We start from the raw sequence: 19,427 nt of genomic DNA, 5'->3' as shown, positions 1-19,427 counted from the left end.
ATTCTGTGACTGGAGCGGTGGGAATAAGTGCGTTTGAGATGGCTAGGTTGGCACAGGATAGAACAGCATTTAGAGCTCTTGTACATAGGGTCGCTATGAGTAGCAAGTGACTCGGTGGCACATAACAACAACAACAGCCCTGCTAAACTTTGCCACTGCTATTGGGTTAAGATGGTATTTTATTATGATTTTTATTTGCATTACTCTTATTGACAGTAATTTTGAGCATTTCTTCATGTGTCTGTTGGCCATGAAACTGTCTCATCTGTGCAAAGTCTTTCCATGTTTTTGTCCATTTCATAATTGAATTAATAGTCTTTTCCTTCTGGAGGTCCAGTAGTATTCTGTAAACTTTTTTTATGAGGCCCTTGTCTGAAATGATATTGCCAAATGTTTTTTCCCCCCATTCATTAGGTTTTATTTTTATCCTGTTGGAAAAAGGTTCTGATGAGCACAGAAATATGTTTGGGAAAAACATATTGGAAGTACAAGGAGGTGAGGGTTGGGGGAAGAAGGGTGAGGATGGGCAGGATGAAAATTGCAGGGGTGCACTTGCAGAGCTGCACAATCTGGTTGGTGGGGGGGAGCAGGTGAACGAAATGAAAAGGATCCAGTGGGGACCAGATGCTACAAGAGAATGGTAAGCATATTCCAATGGTGATTAAACCATCTGTCTTATTGATTTGGGAACTGGATGCAGACTCTCTGGCTTCTTCTTGCTGAACAGGGGTGTAGATGTGAAGGGGGAAAGGGAGGACACTTTATCACCTTACTGGTGGTCTTGGGTTAAAGTTGCTTGCCTTCTTGTTCTGTAAGAAGATGTTTGCCTGACATTTGCTCCCCTCTGGACTGCAAAGTGTTTTTCCCAGGTGGGTCCAGTGGGGATGGCTGGTTGAAGTCAGAGGATCCATCCTCCTTTGCTTCCTTAGCTGGCAGTTGTATTTCCTTTTTGTCACTGGCACTGAGTTCAGGATCAGGTCTGGAGTAAAACTCAGTGTTAGGGTTACCTATAGGAAAGGGAGCAAACCTAGAGAGAACAAACTTGTGAGTTACAAATAGAAGGTCTTTGGGGGTGTTACTTTCAGATTTACTGGGGGAGAGGGTGGCAGAAAGTAGCCTAGATAAAATTCTCTGGATACCCTAGGCATTTTTTTCTACCCAGGGGTCAGATGGCACAACCTGGGGACCGAGGAGCTCACCCTGAGGGCCGTAATGGCTGGCCCTGAGCTGGGGGCTGAAGATGGCCCGCCCTGAGCAGAGGACGTGACAGCTCACCCCGAGCCGGGGGCTGAAGACGGCCTGCCCCGAACAGGGCAACACCCCCCGAGGGCTGGCTGGTACACCCCCACTCCAATTGCCCCCACCCTAGTCTGGACCCCTCACCTGACCGAAGACTGTGTGGCCAGGGACAGCACCCCCAATTCCAGCACCACCACTTTTACCACCACCTCCATAAATGGTCATACTCTAATTTGAAGTAGGTGTCACTGCCCTCCCCCTTTATAAATGGCAAAGGGAACCAGAAAATTATGAACAGACTCCCCCCAGGTCTAAACAGCTTTTGGCAGAAGCATGCAACAGATCAAAATATGTGGTGCATTTAGGATGTCGGTCATGCATGTTGGACATGCTGCCACTGTTAAGTGTCATCAAGTAGACAACTCACAGTGACTTTCAACAATCCATTGTATCGGTGATCTTCTTCTCTGGCCTGTCCAAGGAAACGCAAACCTGCAGGTGGCTGGGGCACATCTCCCATGAGCAGGTGGGCGCACGTCTCCCGCGGGCGGCCACCTGCTTCTCCTGATGCCACCATCTTGGCTCCAAGAATTCTCCCCAGAACAAGTCCACTTTGTGGCAGTGTGGCTGCTCTGCTGCACCAGTCTCGGGGAGGCCTGGTGCCTACCATCCATTCTGGGTGAGGGAATCCCTGGGTTCCTGCAACAGAAGTCTCATGGAGCTGCGGCAGCGGCGGTGCGGTGCAGTCTCAGCAGGAGGGGGTTGGGAGCTGCAGGACTCACCCATTCCTCCTTGGGAATCCTTGAATTCTCGTTGTTGAGCCTCAGTCTTCACTGAAGACCAGTCATCAACTGTTTAACTGTTCAATTATCAATTAACAGAGCTCTGTGGAAGGCCATAGTGGCCCTCCTCCAAGTGGTCCACTGCTCCTACAGCTCACCATGTTGTCTCTGCCTCCGCCGCCATCTTGGATCCCAACTGCTGAAACAGGAGAGCCACACTAGTGCCTATGACAGGAAGACCATCATGCAAGGGAGTCTGGATCAGTTGTCTATCTCCTGCACCCAAGGAAAAGAGCTTCTGAAATCCTCCAGCCACTGGACCAAGGCAGGCACAAAGGTTTACAATGAGGCTTTCTAAGGAGACATTCAGGCTGTCTACATACAGAGTATAGATCAAACCTAGGTAAGCCCTAAAAATTTCTGGATAATCTAATCTGGATACCAACACCAAACTTTTGGGAGCAAACACTTCCGTGGGCTGAATTAAACCAGACACTTCCTCTTCACCTTCAATTTCTTCCTTCTTTGTTCCCTGGAGGTTGATTTCTGCCTCATAGAAGGTTAGACATGAGCAGTAACGATGATCTGCGTCAATATCTGTCAGGACCACCACAAAAAATGTTGGCTGCTTCCTCTCTCTGGACAACTGCCATCCACCAGGCTGACAAAACAATTCAATTCCCTGTGGAAAAGGTGTATCATCCCAGTCCTTCTGTGGAAATCTCTGAATTATTTCCCCCAGACCTTCTGCTGGTCCTGGCTTCTCGTGGTCGTAGCCTACCACAATGAAGTAGTCAGCCAGCTGGGCCATGGCTGCCACCACCGCGCCCGCGAAGCGGGTCCCCATCGCCACCCTCACCACTGCCGCCCACCCAGCTGGGGAGTGCTCAGCATTTTTCCCGGCAGCAGCAGTAGCGGCAAGAGCGGCACTTGAGCCATGCTTGACAGCCGAGGCACGCTCTTGAGAACAGGGATTTAATTAGAAAATTCCACTCATCAATTTTATCATCTGCAGGTTTTGCATTCCTGCCTTTATTTGTCAGCCTCTTTATACCATAGACTAGGCCTTCTAAGTTTGGTCCCAGCTTGTGTCTTATGAACTTTATAGCTTAGGGCTTTACTCCGAGGTCTATTCCACCTTAATTTAAAAATCATATTAAGAAAGAATTTGTTCAAATTTGTATTTGAATTTTGTAAATAAACTAGTAAAGAAAAAAAAGTAATACCTATGAACCCATCAACCCCAAAAAACAAAGCAGTATTTATCAGCCCCTCCCCACGGATCATATTCTTCTCCTTCCTCCTGAACCAGTACCCATTTTTATACATTCATTATCTATGTATTTCAAAAACATATATGTCACCTCTTTTCTAATTTTATATACATGGAATTATAGTTTATGGATTCCTTTGAGATTTTGGGTTTTCTCTTACCATTATGTTTTGAGATTGATCCATATTAAATTAATGTGTTCATAAATGCCATTCATTTATTTTACCTATTAATTAGTATCATTTTGTAAGTTTTTTTAAAAAAGAATAAGTTTGAAGTATTGAATATCAGTGATTGAAGACCAGATGAATTGTGAAATGACATCAAGGATATCATCCATGAAGAGAGCAAAATGTCATTACAAAGACAGGGGGAAAAGAAAAAGCCAAAATGAATGTCAGAAGAGACTCTGAAAAACTGCATTAGAGCTCCAAGAAGCCAAAAAAAGAGAAAACATGCCCAAGTAAAAGAGCTGAACAGAAAATTTCAAAGGCCAGCTCAAGAGGACAAAGCAAAGTATTATAATGAAATGTGCAGAGAGCTGGAATTGAAGAATAAAATGGGAAGAACTCAGCCTGCATTTCTCAAGCTGAGAGAACTGAAAAACAAATTTAAGCCTCTAGTCACAATATTGAGAGATGCTATGGGCATTATGTTAAGTGATATAGGAAGCATCAAATGAACATGGAGGGAATACACAGAGTCATTGTACCAAAAAGTGACACTGAAACTTTCTGGAAGTATCATCTGAACAAGGGCCAGTGGTAACTAAGGAAGAAATTGAAGTTGCACTAAAGACACTGGCAATAAATAAGGCCCCAAAAATTGATGAGATACTATCATCACGTTTCAACTAACAGATGCTGCCTGCTGGTACCAAGGGATCCAAAGAAAATGAAGCTGTTGACAGTTTGAATCTCCTCTCTATCCATCACTGCCTCTTGGTCAGTGGTAAGAATCTTTATTTTCTTTACATTGATATGCAGTATGTACTGATGGTTATATTCCTTGCCCTTCTATCAAACAATATAATTAATATCACATGCAAGCAAAATACTGCTGAAGATTATTAAAAAATGTGGATGTGCACATCAGTCTATGTCACAAAATCTGGAGGAAAGCACTAGCAATTGTTGTTGTTGTTAGGTGCCGTCGAGTCATAGAAGACTCATAGCAACACTGAACGAAAGGCCTGAGCACTGTTCGTACATAGAGTTTCCGGAGGCAAGCCATTTCAGAAGTGGATGTCACTCCTGCTTCCCGGCTTGTTTTAGTCGGGAAGCTCCAGCAAACACTGTCCACCATGGGTAATCACTACCACGTTTGTCACACCAGTGTCCCAGTGTTAAGCATCACAGCAACCACAAGCCACTTCTCTACAGCAATGCACAGACCAGTGCTATACCACCTAGAAGGATGTCTGAGAATTAGAGAGATGCAAATGAAAATAACAATGAGATACCATCTTACCTGGACAGCAAATAATAAATATTGGTAAGGATGCAGAAATTGGAACTTTCATGAACTACTGGTGAGAATGTAAAATGGTACAACTGCTTTGGAAGGAAGTTTGGTGTTTCCTCAAAAAGGTGAAAATAGAAATCCTATTTGACCTCATATCCTACTACTGGGAATATAAGCCAGTGAAATCAGAGGTGAGAGACAGATATATGTACATCTATGTTTATTGCAACATCATTCACAAAAATAAGAAAATGTAAAGAGTCCAAATGATAAGAAAGAAATTGTAATACTTTCATACAGTGAAATACAGTGCAGTATTAAAACATATTGCAGAACTCATAAACCATAACACAACATGGATGTGCTTAGAGGACATTTTGCTGTCTGAAATAACTCAGTCACAAAAAGCATTAAAACATATTGCAGAGCTCATAAACCACAACACAACATGGATGTGCTTAGAGGACATTTTGCTGTCTGAAATAACTCAGTCACAAAAGGACAAACACTGTATAAGATCTCTACTGTGGAAAAGCACTGGGGACTGAGGGTGGGGGTGAGGGTAAGGAGAACAGATATAAAATGTACAATGAACACTGTAAAGTATCAGAAGAAGGGAGGATAAGTCTGGAAAAAATGGACAGATAGTACTGGTGTTGAAATTAACAACTTCCAACAGGACATGTAAAACTGTTCAAAGGAAGAGGGAGAGAGGGAGAGAAGGGGGTGGAAATACTAGGGCAGTGGAAGGATAGGTGGGGTAATAGGCCAGGTACAGTAAAGATTTTAGGAAACCTTGTGATAAAAGGCATTGATAATTGTAACTGGCACCACTATGACAGATGGAAAGGGTACTGAAGTTGTTAACAATTTCAGCATGATCAGTTCTAGTCAACAATCTGGACACCAGAAATGAAGAAATCAAAAGACGAAATTGCTCTGCTGCTGAGGAGCAATGATGTCAGTCTGGAGACTAATGTACGACTGATTCAGGCCATGGTCTTCGCAATTACTTGCTATACATCAGAGAGCTGGACAATGACCAAAGATGAAAGAATTGATGCCTTTGAGTTAAGGTGCTGAAGCAGAGTATTGAACATGGACTGCCAAGAGAACAAATTGTTTATCCTAGAGAGGGTAAAACCAGGCTGCTCCTTGGAAGCAAGGATTTTGAAACTCTGTCTCATATATTTTAGGCATATGATCAAGAGGAACCATCCCTGGAGAAGGACATCATGCTTGAAACAGTGGAGGGACAACATAGGAGAGGAAGACCCTGTATGAGATAAACTGACACAATAATTGAGGTAATGCATGTAGGTGTGTCAGAGACAGTGAGTGTAGCTCAGGATAGAGCAGAGTCCAGACATATAGGGTCTTGCAGGAGAATCAATGGCCCCTAATAACAACAATAATAATTGTAATTGATATTTACTATATGATATAATTTATAGGGATGATTGAATAAAAACCAATTTAAAAAATAAATACAAGGAAATCTTAAGGCGGAAGGCCTGATGGGTCATCCCAATGTCACCAAACCAAAACTATGGATTCCAGGAAAATTAGAACTCTTTCTCATTTCTTCCCTTTTCATCAAGATCCTCATACAGAGTGTTGGACCACAAATGCTCAACAGTATTAGTCAGGAATTGTACAATTTTTCAGCCCCTGAGGCAAATGTTGTTTTTAGGTGTGGGTGGTCCAGTCAACTTCAACTCACAGATACCCCATGAAGAAGAGATCTGAATCTTGCCCTATCCTGTGCCATATTCAAGATTTTGGATATGATCAAATCCATTGGTACTGTCACTGGGTCAATTTATCTTATTGATGGTCTTCCACTCAGCCTCTGACCCTCTAACTTTCCCAGCATAGCATCTTTTTCCAAAAGCTGGTCCTTCCTGAAAACGTGCTCATAGTATGTGAGATGAAGTTTCCCCACCCTTGCCTCCTAGATAGACTTGTTTGTTCTTTTGGCAATTCACAGGCTTCCAATAACACAATTCAGTGGCACTGATTTTTTTTTTTTCTGTCATACTTATTCTGCTCCAACTTTGACACGCATAGGAAATAACTAAAAAGCCCGTGGCTTGGTTTAGGTTCACTTTCAAGAGAACCTTAAAAGTATACTTGCCAAATGCAATTTGGCTCTTGATTTGTTGACTGCTGTTACCATGGGTGTTGATTGTGGGTCCAAGCAGAATAGAATCACTGAAAACTTTAGTCTTTTTTTCCATCTATCAATCTAGTAAGAATTTATGGTTTTGATGTTGATATGTAGTCCATGTTGAAGAATATATATAGTCTTCTAACTTCTGCAACAAGTGCTTTAAGTTCTCCTCACTTTCTGCAAGCAAGGCTATGTCATCTGCATAAACCAGGTTGTTGATGAGTCTTCTTCCAATCGCGATGCCATGCTCATTTTCATATAATCCAGCTTCTGGGATGATTTGCTCAGTGTATAGATTGAATAGAATTAGAGAAAGGATACAATCCTGACACATATCTTTCCTGATTTTAAACTATGTAGTGTTCTCTTTTTTCTGTTTGGACAACAGCTTCTCCTTTTTTTTTTAAGAAATAAATTATTTATTTTATCTGCATAAAGAAAGATTTCCCATACAATGACTGAATAAGTCAGAAAATAATAAATTTATAACATGGTCATGGCAGTAAACAAATACTGTTTCGCCATGGAGTCTCAGCAAAAATTCACATCACATCCTAAATAAGCACCCGCTGTTTGGAACATCATTGGAGGGATGGGGATATTCAAGCCTGATGGATTATTTCCTTGGTTAGAAAACAAATATACAAAGAGAACATTTTATCTATACGGCACCAAAATTTCTAATATTCCACTCAAGGCCAGAGAACACAGAGTTGAGCCTTTCACTGACTTTTGACTCATTCATATTAATTTAGAAAATGACATCATAGGGTACTTGAGAGATTGTGTCTAGTTGAAATCATAAGACTGGTCTGCTTCCTGTTCTGTTTCCCCTTTCTTACAAAGCATCAATTAGAGTTCTCTTAGTTCACTTCTTTGCATTCATGTTGTCTTCAATCGTCTTTTTAAAAATTATCGTCTTATCGTCTATTTCTTCTTCTTATTTTTTTACATTCTTCTTTTTTTGTAATTTTTTAAATTTTAATAATTTTAATGAACATTTACAGAGATTTTGGATTTCCATTCATTCATTGCTGCACTTCTCTCCTACCTAGCCACCCCCGCTCAGCCCCAGCTTCTTTATCTACGTTTATTTTGAGAGTTCTGGGATTCCTATTCTATTTAATGTTAATCATATTTTTTAATGCATAATCAATAAAACATAAATAAACATCTTTCTATAACTTCTGCTCTCAGCAAAGACACATCTGGCATCAGCAATGATATCCCTTGTTCCATGGTCTCTTCTGAATTTAGCTTGAGTTTCTTTTCTTTTCTTTTTTTTTGCTAAGGTCTTTAGTGTAGTTTTAAGTTTTTCTTCAGTGCTATTTGTTTTTGAACATAATCTACTTCCTGAAATGGTTCAGTGTTGAACAATTTTTTTGGTACAGTGACTCTATTCCTTCCATCTTCTTTTGAGACTTCCTGCATCATTTGCCAATAGAATCTTTCAATATTGCAACTGGCAGCTTCAATTTGTTCTCCAATTCTTTCAGTATGAGACATGCCAAGTGTGTTCTTCCCTTTAGGTTTCTTAACTCTAGCTCTTTACACATTTCATTATAAGACTTTCCCTTGTCTTTTCAAGCTGTCCTTTGAATACTACCCTTTGTTTCTAATGGTGTTGCATTCATAGTCATATAGAACATTTCAAGACTATCCTGAAGTACAAGGCTGTGAATGATAGGATATTATTTATACACATAAAGGAATACCTATTAATATAACTATATTCAAGTATAGGCACCAACCACTGAAGCCAAAGATGAAGTGATTGAAGACTTCATGCTTGGAAATGTGGAGGGTCAATGACAGAGAGAAAGACTGTCAATGAGATGGATAGACACAAGGACAGGAACAGTGGGCTCAAGGGTGTCAGAGCTGCTGAGGACAGCACAGGATAGGACAGGATTCAGGTCTGCTGTTCATGTTGTTGTTGTTATTAAGTGCTGATGAGTGTAGACAACTCATAGCAACCCTATGAATGAAAGACCTGAACACTTGTATAACTTTGGTCATTTCTCCATGTTCATAGAGTTTCCAGAGGCAAGCCATTTCGAAAGTGGATGCCACTACTGCTTCAAAGTTTGCTTTAATCAGGAAGTTCTGCCAAACACTGTCCACCATGGGTAACAATTATCGCATTTGGCACATCAATGTAACAGTGTTTAGAATCACAGCAACCACGAGTTACCTCCGTACAGCAATGCACAGACCAGTGCTATACCACTTCAAGAATGTTTGCCAAAAAACTATTTAAACCAGGTCTGAGGGCCGCAGATTAAAATCAATTCCATTGGGCTTGGTAGCGTCAGTTTCTGTCCACTAGGTCAACAGAGCTCTCTCTATCTAATGTTCATAGGGTCTCTATAATTATAATTACGTAAGGGTTTTTCTCAGATTAAATTGCTTAGCTAATTCAAGTTAATATGCAAATGGCTTGTGAATTCCAATTTAGGGAGATCGTTTATATTTTCTGAAGGTGATGCTAATTAATGTGCATGTGGCTCTTGGATTGAGGTAAGAAGACAGAGAAGGAAATTTATTGTTACAATTCAGACTGGCTACTGCTTGAGAGATGCAGAATGCCACGCCCAAGATTCTGTGCCCCGACGTAAGGCTTCTAAAAGTTGTTGCTTCCCAGTTTCCTCTCTCCCTTTATGGCTGAGTCCTCAGCATCTCTGAATTCCTAGATGTCTCCTACTACTGTCCCCAGAAGGTCTCTAGTCAAAGGTCCCCTGTCACACAAAGTGGCCACATCTCAGGGTCCGGAAGCTCTGTGAAGGTCTAATTTATAACAGTGGCCTGGAGCCTGGGAACAGGGGAATATCAAGTGCAGCCACTTACAGTGTCACTCATACATATTCAACGCCACACTGTCCTCTTTCCTTACAGCAAGACCCTGGCTGGTTTGTTTGTACCACTACTCATCGCCAAATTAATGCTGTGAACCAGAAACCACATTTTTATTCCCAAATTAATGCTGTGAATTAGAAACCACATGATGAACCTTTGTGGGGAGAACAAATCTAATGCCATGACTGCTGCAGAGTGGAATTCCTGACAAGCAGAAACTAGATACTAAGACAATATGCCAGTGAGGGCCCCTCAGGTCCATCTAGGGCTGAGACAAGGACAGAAAGCCATCATTGTGTGGAAAGGCAGTACATCACCTCATGCCCTGGAGCTTGTTCACAGTGAGACGGAAGTGTGAGCACCTTTCCACATGGTAGCAGAATCACCCAAAGGCCTGATACTGCTGGCTCAGCAAGGGGTGAGGTCATTTTGTCAAACACAGACGCATGACTGAGCATGCAAAGCTGAGCCCCACACAACAGGTGCCCCAATGCCTTTAAGCTCTCCCCATTTTCACCCCAACAAAATGCTCAGATAGTCTTTGGGGAGAGGGGTCAAATCACCAGGGGAACTCTGGGCCACTCAGTTATGCCACTTTGCAGATGTACAAAGACAGGCTAAAGAACACTGCTTCATTCAAAGAACAAAACAAATGTTAGAACAGTGTGCCCCCTTGGCAGTCAGCTTTTTAAAGAATGTCCTTGGGGGTGTGCTAGGCAGGAGCATTGGAACAAGGAGGAAAGCTTTTATTAAGGAAGTGGATGCTATGCACAATGTGATAATTCCCCTTTTTAACAGTCTCAGGGAAACAGTCTCTTCTCTTAGATGCAAAAACACTAAGAGACCAAAGGATTTATTCTGGAAACTCAGATTCAAGCCTGACATTAATGCAGAGGAGCTAAACCACCCAGCAAACAAAGAGACTGGATCCATTTTGGCCTCACAGGTGGCAGCTATGGTTCTACACAGGCTGCTGACTTAGGTACCTACTAGTCCAGGGCCTCCTCAGGGATTTTGGGGATTCTAGAACTGGACAGGTTGGGAAACTTACAGGCTTCTGTGACCCCAACAAGTAGTCACCCAGGGAGTACCCTTGTACAGAACCAGCAGTGGGCCTGGGACTTGGCTTCTGGGGGTGGTGGATGTTGCTTGTGGCCTGAGGAGGCCCTGCCCATCTCTAGTCAGTGAAGGGTGGTGACTGAGGTAGGGGCAGATATGGGAGGCTAAAAAGATTTCCACAAGGGCCTGTGAGAGCCTGATGCTGAGATAGCTCAGTGAGGGCCCCTGTCCTCACTGGACTCTGACAGCCTTCAACGTCTTCCCAGTAGGAAGCTGATTAGGAACCTTTGAGGCTCAGTGTCACCATAGGGCCACTCCTCTAGTGGTTCCATTTCTAAGAAAATCAGTGCTCACTGCTCTAAGAGCTCATGTTGCTGAAGTAGCTGCATTTTTCTATAAGCTTCCTGAGAAATCCTTCTGGACAAGTCAGGTTGTGAACAGCCTATGTTTGACTGAGAAACTTTCACAAGTGGCTGCAGTAAGGCTCCTGTGATTTACCCTCGCTCACCAACGAAGCTGCACTGGACTCAAGGAATTTGCAAACAATGCTGGGGTGCTCCAGTCCTGCTCCAGGATGCCTTTCTGTGGACAGACATATGGACTGTGGGTACAGAACAGAACTATTACTCTTCTGAATCCTACACCCACTACTCATAGCTATCCTCCTTTGGGGCTCTGAGGTTGTGAACCTTAGGAGACTGCCCATCAGTCTCCTAAAGAGTGGTTGGTGGATTCGAACCACTGAGCTTTCAGTTAGCAGAAACAAAAAACAAAGCATACTGCTATTAAGCCATGGTCTTTGCAATTACTTGCTATGCATCAGAGAGCTGGACATGAATAAAAATGGCAGTAAAAGAATTGATGTCTGAGTTGTGGTGGTGAAGAGTACTGAACATACCATGGAATACCAAGAATGAAACCAAGTTTCTCTCTGCAGGCTAGGATTTTGAAGCCCTATCTCACATACTTTAGAGAACATACTAGGAGGAAACAGTCCTTGGAGGACATCTTGCTTGGAAGGGTGAAGGGACAACACAGTAGAGGAAGACCCTGGATGAGATGGACTGACACAGTGACTGGGATAATGGAGATAGGTGTACTGGAGACCTTCAGATTGGCTCAGGAGAGGTCAGGGTTCAGAGTGCTATGAGTCACAGGTGACTCAACGACTCATAACTCATAACTATGGGATGTCAACCCTAAAAGCTCCCATCAGCTTTCCACCAGAGCCTCTCCTCTAGGGATCTCTGAAAACTGTGGCCCCCACAGAGCCACTTTGCTGGGCACTCTCCAGTTCTGAAGTGGGGGAAGTACAAACACTTGAGCTCTGCTGAAGCCTTGCCTTTCCTCTAACTCACTGAGCAACCCTGCAGGAGCTGGCTCTCTGGAAGTTTCCCAGAGACATTCCAACTCAGCTCCCCTCCTTTCCTCTGCCTCACCGCCTGCCTTGCACTCCCCACAGAGTTTCTCTTCTTCAGCGGGGTACAGAACATTGGCACTGACATCTGCCACGCTCAGGCTTGAGGGGCATTCTGTGTAAGGAATGGACAGGGCTCTAACAGACAGAACTCGAGCAGGCAGGAAGGCTAACGGTGAGCGGAAGGGAGCGTGATGAGTGGGCAGGGTCAGCCATGGTGTGCACTGGCTGCCCACCTACAGCACTGCCCATGCCTGTAGGCCTCACAGTGGGCAGAGGGACAGTTAAGGAGGGACACTTGACTATGGTTTCTATTAGATTCTGGTCTTTTTAAAGCACATGGTCATGGTCTGTATGGGACAAGCTAAGAGGGCAGGGCCAGGAGGAAGAAGTGAGAGAACACAGGGCTGGGGGAAGGGGAAGGGGACTCTGGGAGCCACAGCATGTCACTTCAGACACTCATCTACCCCACAGCTACTGTAAGGTTCTGATCTGCTGGTTATCAGGCTTGCTATGAGTTACAGTTGATTTGACGACTTTACCCAACACCACTGTGGGTAAAGGCTAGGACGAGCAGGACATGAGGAAGTGTATTGTGTATTGGGGATTATACCCTGATACTGGTGCACAAAGCCAGGATTCTACCCTCTTCCACAAGACTCTGAAGGGCAGAGATCATGCCAGTCTAAGAGCATCAGCCCCTCAGCTGCTGGAGCCTGGAGACTGCAAGCTGCTCAGATGGGCCATTTCCAAACAAGGCTGTGTATGTTTAGCAGGCTCTGCCTCCCAGAGGTTTATCCAGTCTTGGCTTCAGCACCATCTCATTTTCATCTTATTTAGGAGAAGCGTTATAAACATAAGGCCAAGGCAGGGCTTTAGCAGGGCTGAGGAGAGCAATTAATACCAAGTTTGTCAGTGGCTGCTCTGGGAAGCTGGCCAGGCTCAGGTCATGGCATCTCAGGAGCCGAATTGGGAATCCTTATGCAATCACCACGCCTGGTGACTTCTAGGGCAGTTCTGCATGGAGCAGGGATGGGCACAGCACAGTGAGATCCCCTGAAGCCTGCATACTTGCTTCTGGGCCACGTGGTTTTGATGGCAGGAGGTAAGGCCTTCAATAGGCATTCAGCAAGAAGCCTCCTAAAAACCATGGACAAGAAATATTTCTTCTTAAAAGTTTCTTTTTTTTTTTTTTTTAGGAAAGAAAGATGCCATTTTTTTGTACTCAAGCACAAACACAAGATAGAGCTCAGCACCTCCCCACGCAGCTCCCCAAGACTGCAGTGGGATGTGCCCAGGACTTTCAGACCAGGATGGACCAAAGCCCAGGTCATGAGGCCATGTCTGCAAGTGAGCCATGGTGGGTTGTAGACAGACACACTAAAGGGTTTGGTCTCCTTTTAGGTATATAGATATATGATAGATAGGTGAGTTTAGTGCTGCTCAGTAGATTCTGACTCAGAGTGAGGCCATGGGCTAGAGTAGGACTGGCCCATGGGATTTCCAAGTCTGCAAATCTTTCCACTGGGAGCTCTGGTGGCCTAGTAAGTAGGGAGCTGCCAAGCCAAAGGCAGGAAGTTAGACTCTCACAACTGCTCTGAAGGCACAGATGGGTAATCTCTTTGAATACAATTTATAGCCTCTGAAAACCCACTGGCAGGCCAGCTGTGGGTTGGTTCTGACTCAACAACAATGAGTCAGTCAATTGAATCTCTATATAAATGCCCATCTCTTCTTCTTAAGGAGCACCTAGGGGCTTTGAAATGATGACCTTTTGGTTAGCAGCTAAGTGCTTAATCACTGGACCACAAGTGTTCTACAGGTAGGCAGATAGAAAGGCCGAAAGGTAGGTAGATGGTAGGTAGGGTGATAGGTAGACAGCTGCTGTCAAGTGGATTCTGTCTCATGGTACAACAGAATGAAATAAACATTGCCTGGTCCTACGCCATCTGCATGACAGTAAGCATGCTCCAATCTAACAGTGAGCCAGACTACCTGACAACTGGCCTTTCTCACCCATACTACCCCTCTACTTCACCAACAAAATGGCTTCATCCAGTGATTCATCCTTCCTGATGATGTATTCAGTGCAAAAAAGCCAGACAATGTTCTGTTGTGACTAAGGTTTTCACGGACTGATTTTTAGAAACAGACTGTCAGGACCTTCTTTCTAGTTGGCCTTTATCTGCATGCTCCATTGAAACCTGCCTACCATTGTGGACCTGGTGGTATCTCAAATATTGGTGGCATAGCTTCCAATCTCACAGAAACATACAAGCCACGGGAGAATAAACATCCAGCCATGCCCTTGTTGTTGTTCTGTATTATCAAGGTGGAAACTGACCCATAGCTGATCCTCCAGTTAGTTTTCAGAGGCAATAAATTGCGTGTGAAGAGCCTGCCCATCTTTCTCCTGTGGAGCAATTGATGGATTTGAACAGTGTGCCTTCTTATTGACAGCACAGTTCTTTACCACTAAACACTGGAGTTCCCTAAAAGAAACAATTGTTGTTGTTGTTGTTGTTATGTGCTGTCAAGTCGCTTGTGACTCATAGAGACCCTATGTACAACAGCCCTAAACTCTGCTCTGTCCTGTGCCAATCGTACCGTCTCCCATACACCCATCCTAATTACCCCAGTCACTAAATCAATCCAGCCCATAGAGGGCCTTCCCCTCCTGCGCTGTCCCTCCACCCTACCAAACATGATGACCCTCTCCAAGGAAGAGATCTAATTAAATAGAAAAATGTTTCCTGTTCAAGTATAGGAAGATACAGAATTGTGAAAATGACAATACTACCAAAAGAATCTACAGGTTCAAGGAAACCCCAATATAGATACCACACTCATTCTTCTTGGATATAGAAAAGACAATTTCCAGTTTATTTGGAAAAGGGGAAAAACTCAAATAAGCAAAGCTTTTCTGAAAAAGAAAAATTAAATACGAGGCATCATACTCCCTGATTTCAAAACCTGCTATTCAGCCACAGTGAGCAGAACAGCATGGGATTGGTGGAATGACAGACAAACAGACCAATAGAATAGAATCAAGAAATCAGAAATCAATCTGTCCACTTGTGGTCAATTGATATTTGACAAGGAAATAAAACTCATCAAACAGGGAAATGACAGCCTCTTTAACAAATGGTGCTGTCAAAACCTGACATTTACCTATAGAAAACTGAACAGCATTCACATCTTATACTATACACAAAACCTAACTTAAAGTGTATGAAAGACCTAAGGGTGAAACATAAAACCATGAAGCTCAGGGACAAAATATGTACAAATCTGGGAAGCAGCTATGCTGAACATGTTTCATGATGACCGAGTGAAATGAATGGAGGTTGCCATCTAGGTTACCCTTCCATGCTCCTTACCAAATATTGATTAACCATCCACGCTCCTTACCAGACTTTGATTAACCACCCATGCTCCTTACCAGACTTTGAGTACCCATCTACTCACCTTACTGGACTTTGGTTACCCATCCACGCTCCTTACTGGACTTTGGTTACCCATCCACTCTCCTTATGGGACTTTCTAGACTCTACGCTCCTTTCTAGACTTTGATTACCCTTCCACGCTCTGTATTGTTGTTGTTGTTATGTGCCGTCGAGTCGTTTCCAACTCATAGCGACCCTATGCACAACAACCCTAAACCCTGCTCTATCCTGCGCCAACCGCACCGCCTCTGACACACCCATCCCGATTACCCCAGTCACCGAATCAATCCATCTCATAGAGGGTCTTCCCCTCCTGCGCTGTCCCTCCACCCTCCCAAGCATGATGTCCCTCTCCAAGGACCCATCACTCTTGGCAACATGTCCAAAGTATGTCAGACGAAGCCCCAGAATCCTTGCCTCCAAGGAGTAGCTTGGTTTAATCCTCTCCAAGATGAATCTGTTTGTTTTCCTGGCAGTCCATGGTACATTCAGTACCCTTCTCCAGCACCACAGCTCAAAAGCATCCACTCTCCTTCTGTCCTCCCTAGTCATTGTCCAACTCTCTGATGCATAACAAGCGGTTGCAAAGACCATGGCCTGTATCTGGCGCACCTTAGTCTCCAGAGAGACACTGTTGCTCCTGAGTACTTTAGAGAGGTCCCTGACAGCAGACTTTCCCATCGCGATACGCTTTTTGATTTCCTGACTGCTGGTGCCAAGAGTGTTGACTGTGGAGCCGAGCAAACTGAAGCTGTGAACACTCTCAATCTCTTCGTCATCCATCCTGATGCTGCCAATTGGTCCAGTGGTGAGAATCTTTGTCTTCTTGACATTGAGCCTCAGTCCATACTGAAGGCTGCAGTCCTTGACCCTTCGCAGCAAGTGCATGAGGTCCTCCTCAGTTTCAGCAAGCAGGGTTGTGTCATCTGCATAACGGAGATTGTTAATAGACCTTCCACCAATCCTGATGCCACAATTCTCCTCATAGAGCCCAGCCTCTCGGATAACCTGCTCTGCATACATGTTGAAAAGGTATGGAGACAGGATGCATCCCTGGCGTATACCCTTCCCAATTTTGAACCATGCAGTGTTACCCTGCTCTGTTCTGACTACTGCCTCTTGGTCCAAGTATAGGTTTCCTATTAGCACAATTAAATGTTCTGGGATTCCCATTCTTCTCAGAGTCAGCCACAGTTTGTTATGATCCACACAGTCAAATGCCTTTGCATAATCAATGAAACACAGATAGACATTCTTCTGGTATTCCTTGCTTTCAGCCAAGATCCATCTAACATCAGCAACAACATCCCTAGTACCGTGACCCCTTCTAAACCCAGCCTGGCCTTCCGGCAGTTCTCTGCTGATGTGCTGTTCTAATCGTTTTTGAATGATCTTCAGTAGAATCTTGCTTGCATGTGAAATCAATGACACTGTTCTGTAGTTTCCAAACTCAGTTGGGTCACCTTTCTTTGGAATGGGAACAAATATAGATCTCTTCCAGTCAGTTGGCCAAGTGGTTGTTCTCCAGATTTCTTGGCACAACTTACTAGGATATAATTACCCATCCATGCTCCTTACTAGACTTTGGCAGCTGCCTTCTTGAAAAGTGAAATTGCTTTTTACCTTATCTTTTCATAGTCTGCCCTACTCCACTAAGAAACATGATCATAGGCAAGCTCAGCAAACATGGCAACAATGGCACAAATGAAACAAGGTCTTAGTTATTAGATAAGACAGGTTCTAACTTCCCCACTTCTTTCCCTTTTTTTCTGTATCGGCCAGCAGAGACCTGATGAAACATCACCTGGGTAAGTTTTCTCATTGACACTAAGGGCCTGGCACAGATACTTTGAGAATCAGGCACAATGAGAAATGGTGGGCAAGACTTACCAGGGCTCACTGGAGCTTCTGACTGGGTTCATCTTGGCCCTGCTCCTAGAGGAAAATACAGTCCACACTTGTGCACTGGAGACACCACACAGTGCACACACAGGGAGGGCCAGACTGCAACCTGAATCTCAAATGTTGGCCCCAGTCACTCATCTCCCCAGCCCTCTCCACGGCTGCCACCAAATGAACAATGATTCTGATAGTGGAGGTACTCAGAGGAGGCGAACAAAGTGTGGGTACGTTGTTGTTGCTCTCTATTTTTAATTCACTCCTGACTTGCCGGTTTAGGTAATTTATTTCTTTATCCCAGTAATTAAGTACAAGAGTAGCTGCCCACTTTTGAAGAGTGTGAGGTCACCAGTTTGTCACTGTCCCTAATGCTATTGCCTTTATACTTAACAGTATGCATTAGGAGTACTGGTAGGTCAGAAATAGGGAGTTGTGCTGCCAACCCAATGGTAGACAGTTTGAGCCCACCAGATGCTCTGTGGGAGAAAGATAGGCAAGGAATTCTCTTTTTCTAATTTATTTTTTTGGCAATGATTTCCTGAAGATCACTGTTCTATTATGTGGAAGCTCAGTAAAACCACATGTGTTGTAAATGTTATTTACTTTTGGAATCTTGAAATGATGTAAGTTCATCCTAAATGATAGCTTGCTCTGGGGTGGTGGTCTCCATGACACCTCTGTTGCTACTGTACTGCTATAACAATCTTTGTAAACCATTGAAAGTAGAGCAGATTCCCCCATCAACCCTGTACAAATTCTCTGGGACTTGTTGCAGCTGTGTCTGGATGAAGATTAGATGTATTTAGAAGTGAAAGACTGGAGGGAAGACTATAGGACACCGGCCGGAGAGTTTTGGGGAAAGAACAGAGACCCAACTGCAGAAGATTGGACCAATTCACAAAGGAATTCAGAAGGGTCCACCCTTCCCACAGGAAAGCAGCCAGATCACAGCACAGAGAGAGGGCCCTCTCCCAGGAAGGCAGGTCTCACCATGATGCTCTGGTCTCCCAGATGTAACAGCAGCCTGGGCCACCAAGTGTGCAGAGTCGGCAGCTTCTTCTTGAGAGGAGCATTTATTCAGGATGATGAAATGCGCCTGCCAGAAAAAAAAAAAATCCAAAACAAATGTGTTTATACAACTTGGCATCAGTGAAACTGTCCTTACAGGGATAAGCAAAGAGCTGGACGATGGAAGAAATTATTTAAAAGCGACATGTAGTGGAGAGTGTAGTGAACTCTGATTACAGAGGGCCTGACATAGCCACTATGGTTTAAGTGTGTAGCTTTCTGGTTGATTCTGAGTCAGAATGACCTGTAGAGCAGAGGACAGAGCTATCTCATAGGGTTTCTGAGGTTGTAAATCCAAATAGAGCAGATGGCCCTATCTCTATCCCATCAAGCAACTAGGGAGTTCAAATCCCTGACCTTTCAGATAGAAGGCAGACATTTAAGGAGGGGTAGCTTAGTAGTTTGGAAGAGGTGTGACATCCACTTCCTAAAACTCTTTGATAAATGAAGATAAAGGAACTGATAAAATGATGATAGTTATAGAAAGAGAGTTGTAGAAAGGCTTCAGACCTTTTGTTCATAAAGTCGCTACAAGTCTTGCTTGACTGGATGGCAATCAACAACACAACAACCAGCTTAGTAGTAAGGAATTGTGCTGCCAATACAAAGGCATATGGTTTGAATCTACCAGCTTCCCCATGGGAGAAATCTCCTCCTGTGTGATTAACTGCTTCTGAAAACTCTCTGGAATGTCAGTTATAGGTTGGTTCTGACTCAGTGGTACACAACAGCAACTTATGCTGAGAGTCTA

At 43.8% G+C, this 19,427-nt stretch overlaps 1 protein-coding gene across 1 annotated transcript in view; it reads right to left on the bottom strand.

Moving 5' to 3' along the window:
* The window catches only part of LOC102877386 (tetratricopeptide repeat protein 23-like), a 204,662-nt gene that overhangs the window by 57,141 nt on the left and 128,094 nt on the right, over positions 1–19,427 (bottom strand). The window contains exon 7 of the mRNA XM_006902390.1: positions 18,599–18,704. Within this exon, the coding sequence (XP_006902452.1) occupies positions 18,599–18,704 (106 nt within the window). The remainder of the gene's footprint in view (positions 1–18,598; positions 18,705–19,427) is intronic.

This window comes from Elephantulus edwardii, unplaced genomic scaffold (genome assembly GCF_000299155.1).
Source record: "Elephantulus edwardii isolate Elephantulus edwardi_28Jun2011 unplaced genomic scaffold, EleEdw1.0 scaffold00403, whole genome shotgun sequence".
Taxonomy (NCBI): domain Eukaryota; kingdom Metazoa; phylum Chordata; class Mammalia; order Macroscelidea; family Macroscelididae; genus Elephantulus; species Elephantulus edwardii.
This window is presented reverse-complemented; position numbering and strand designations above follow the sequence as displayed.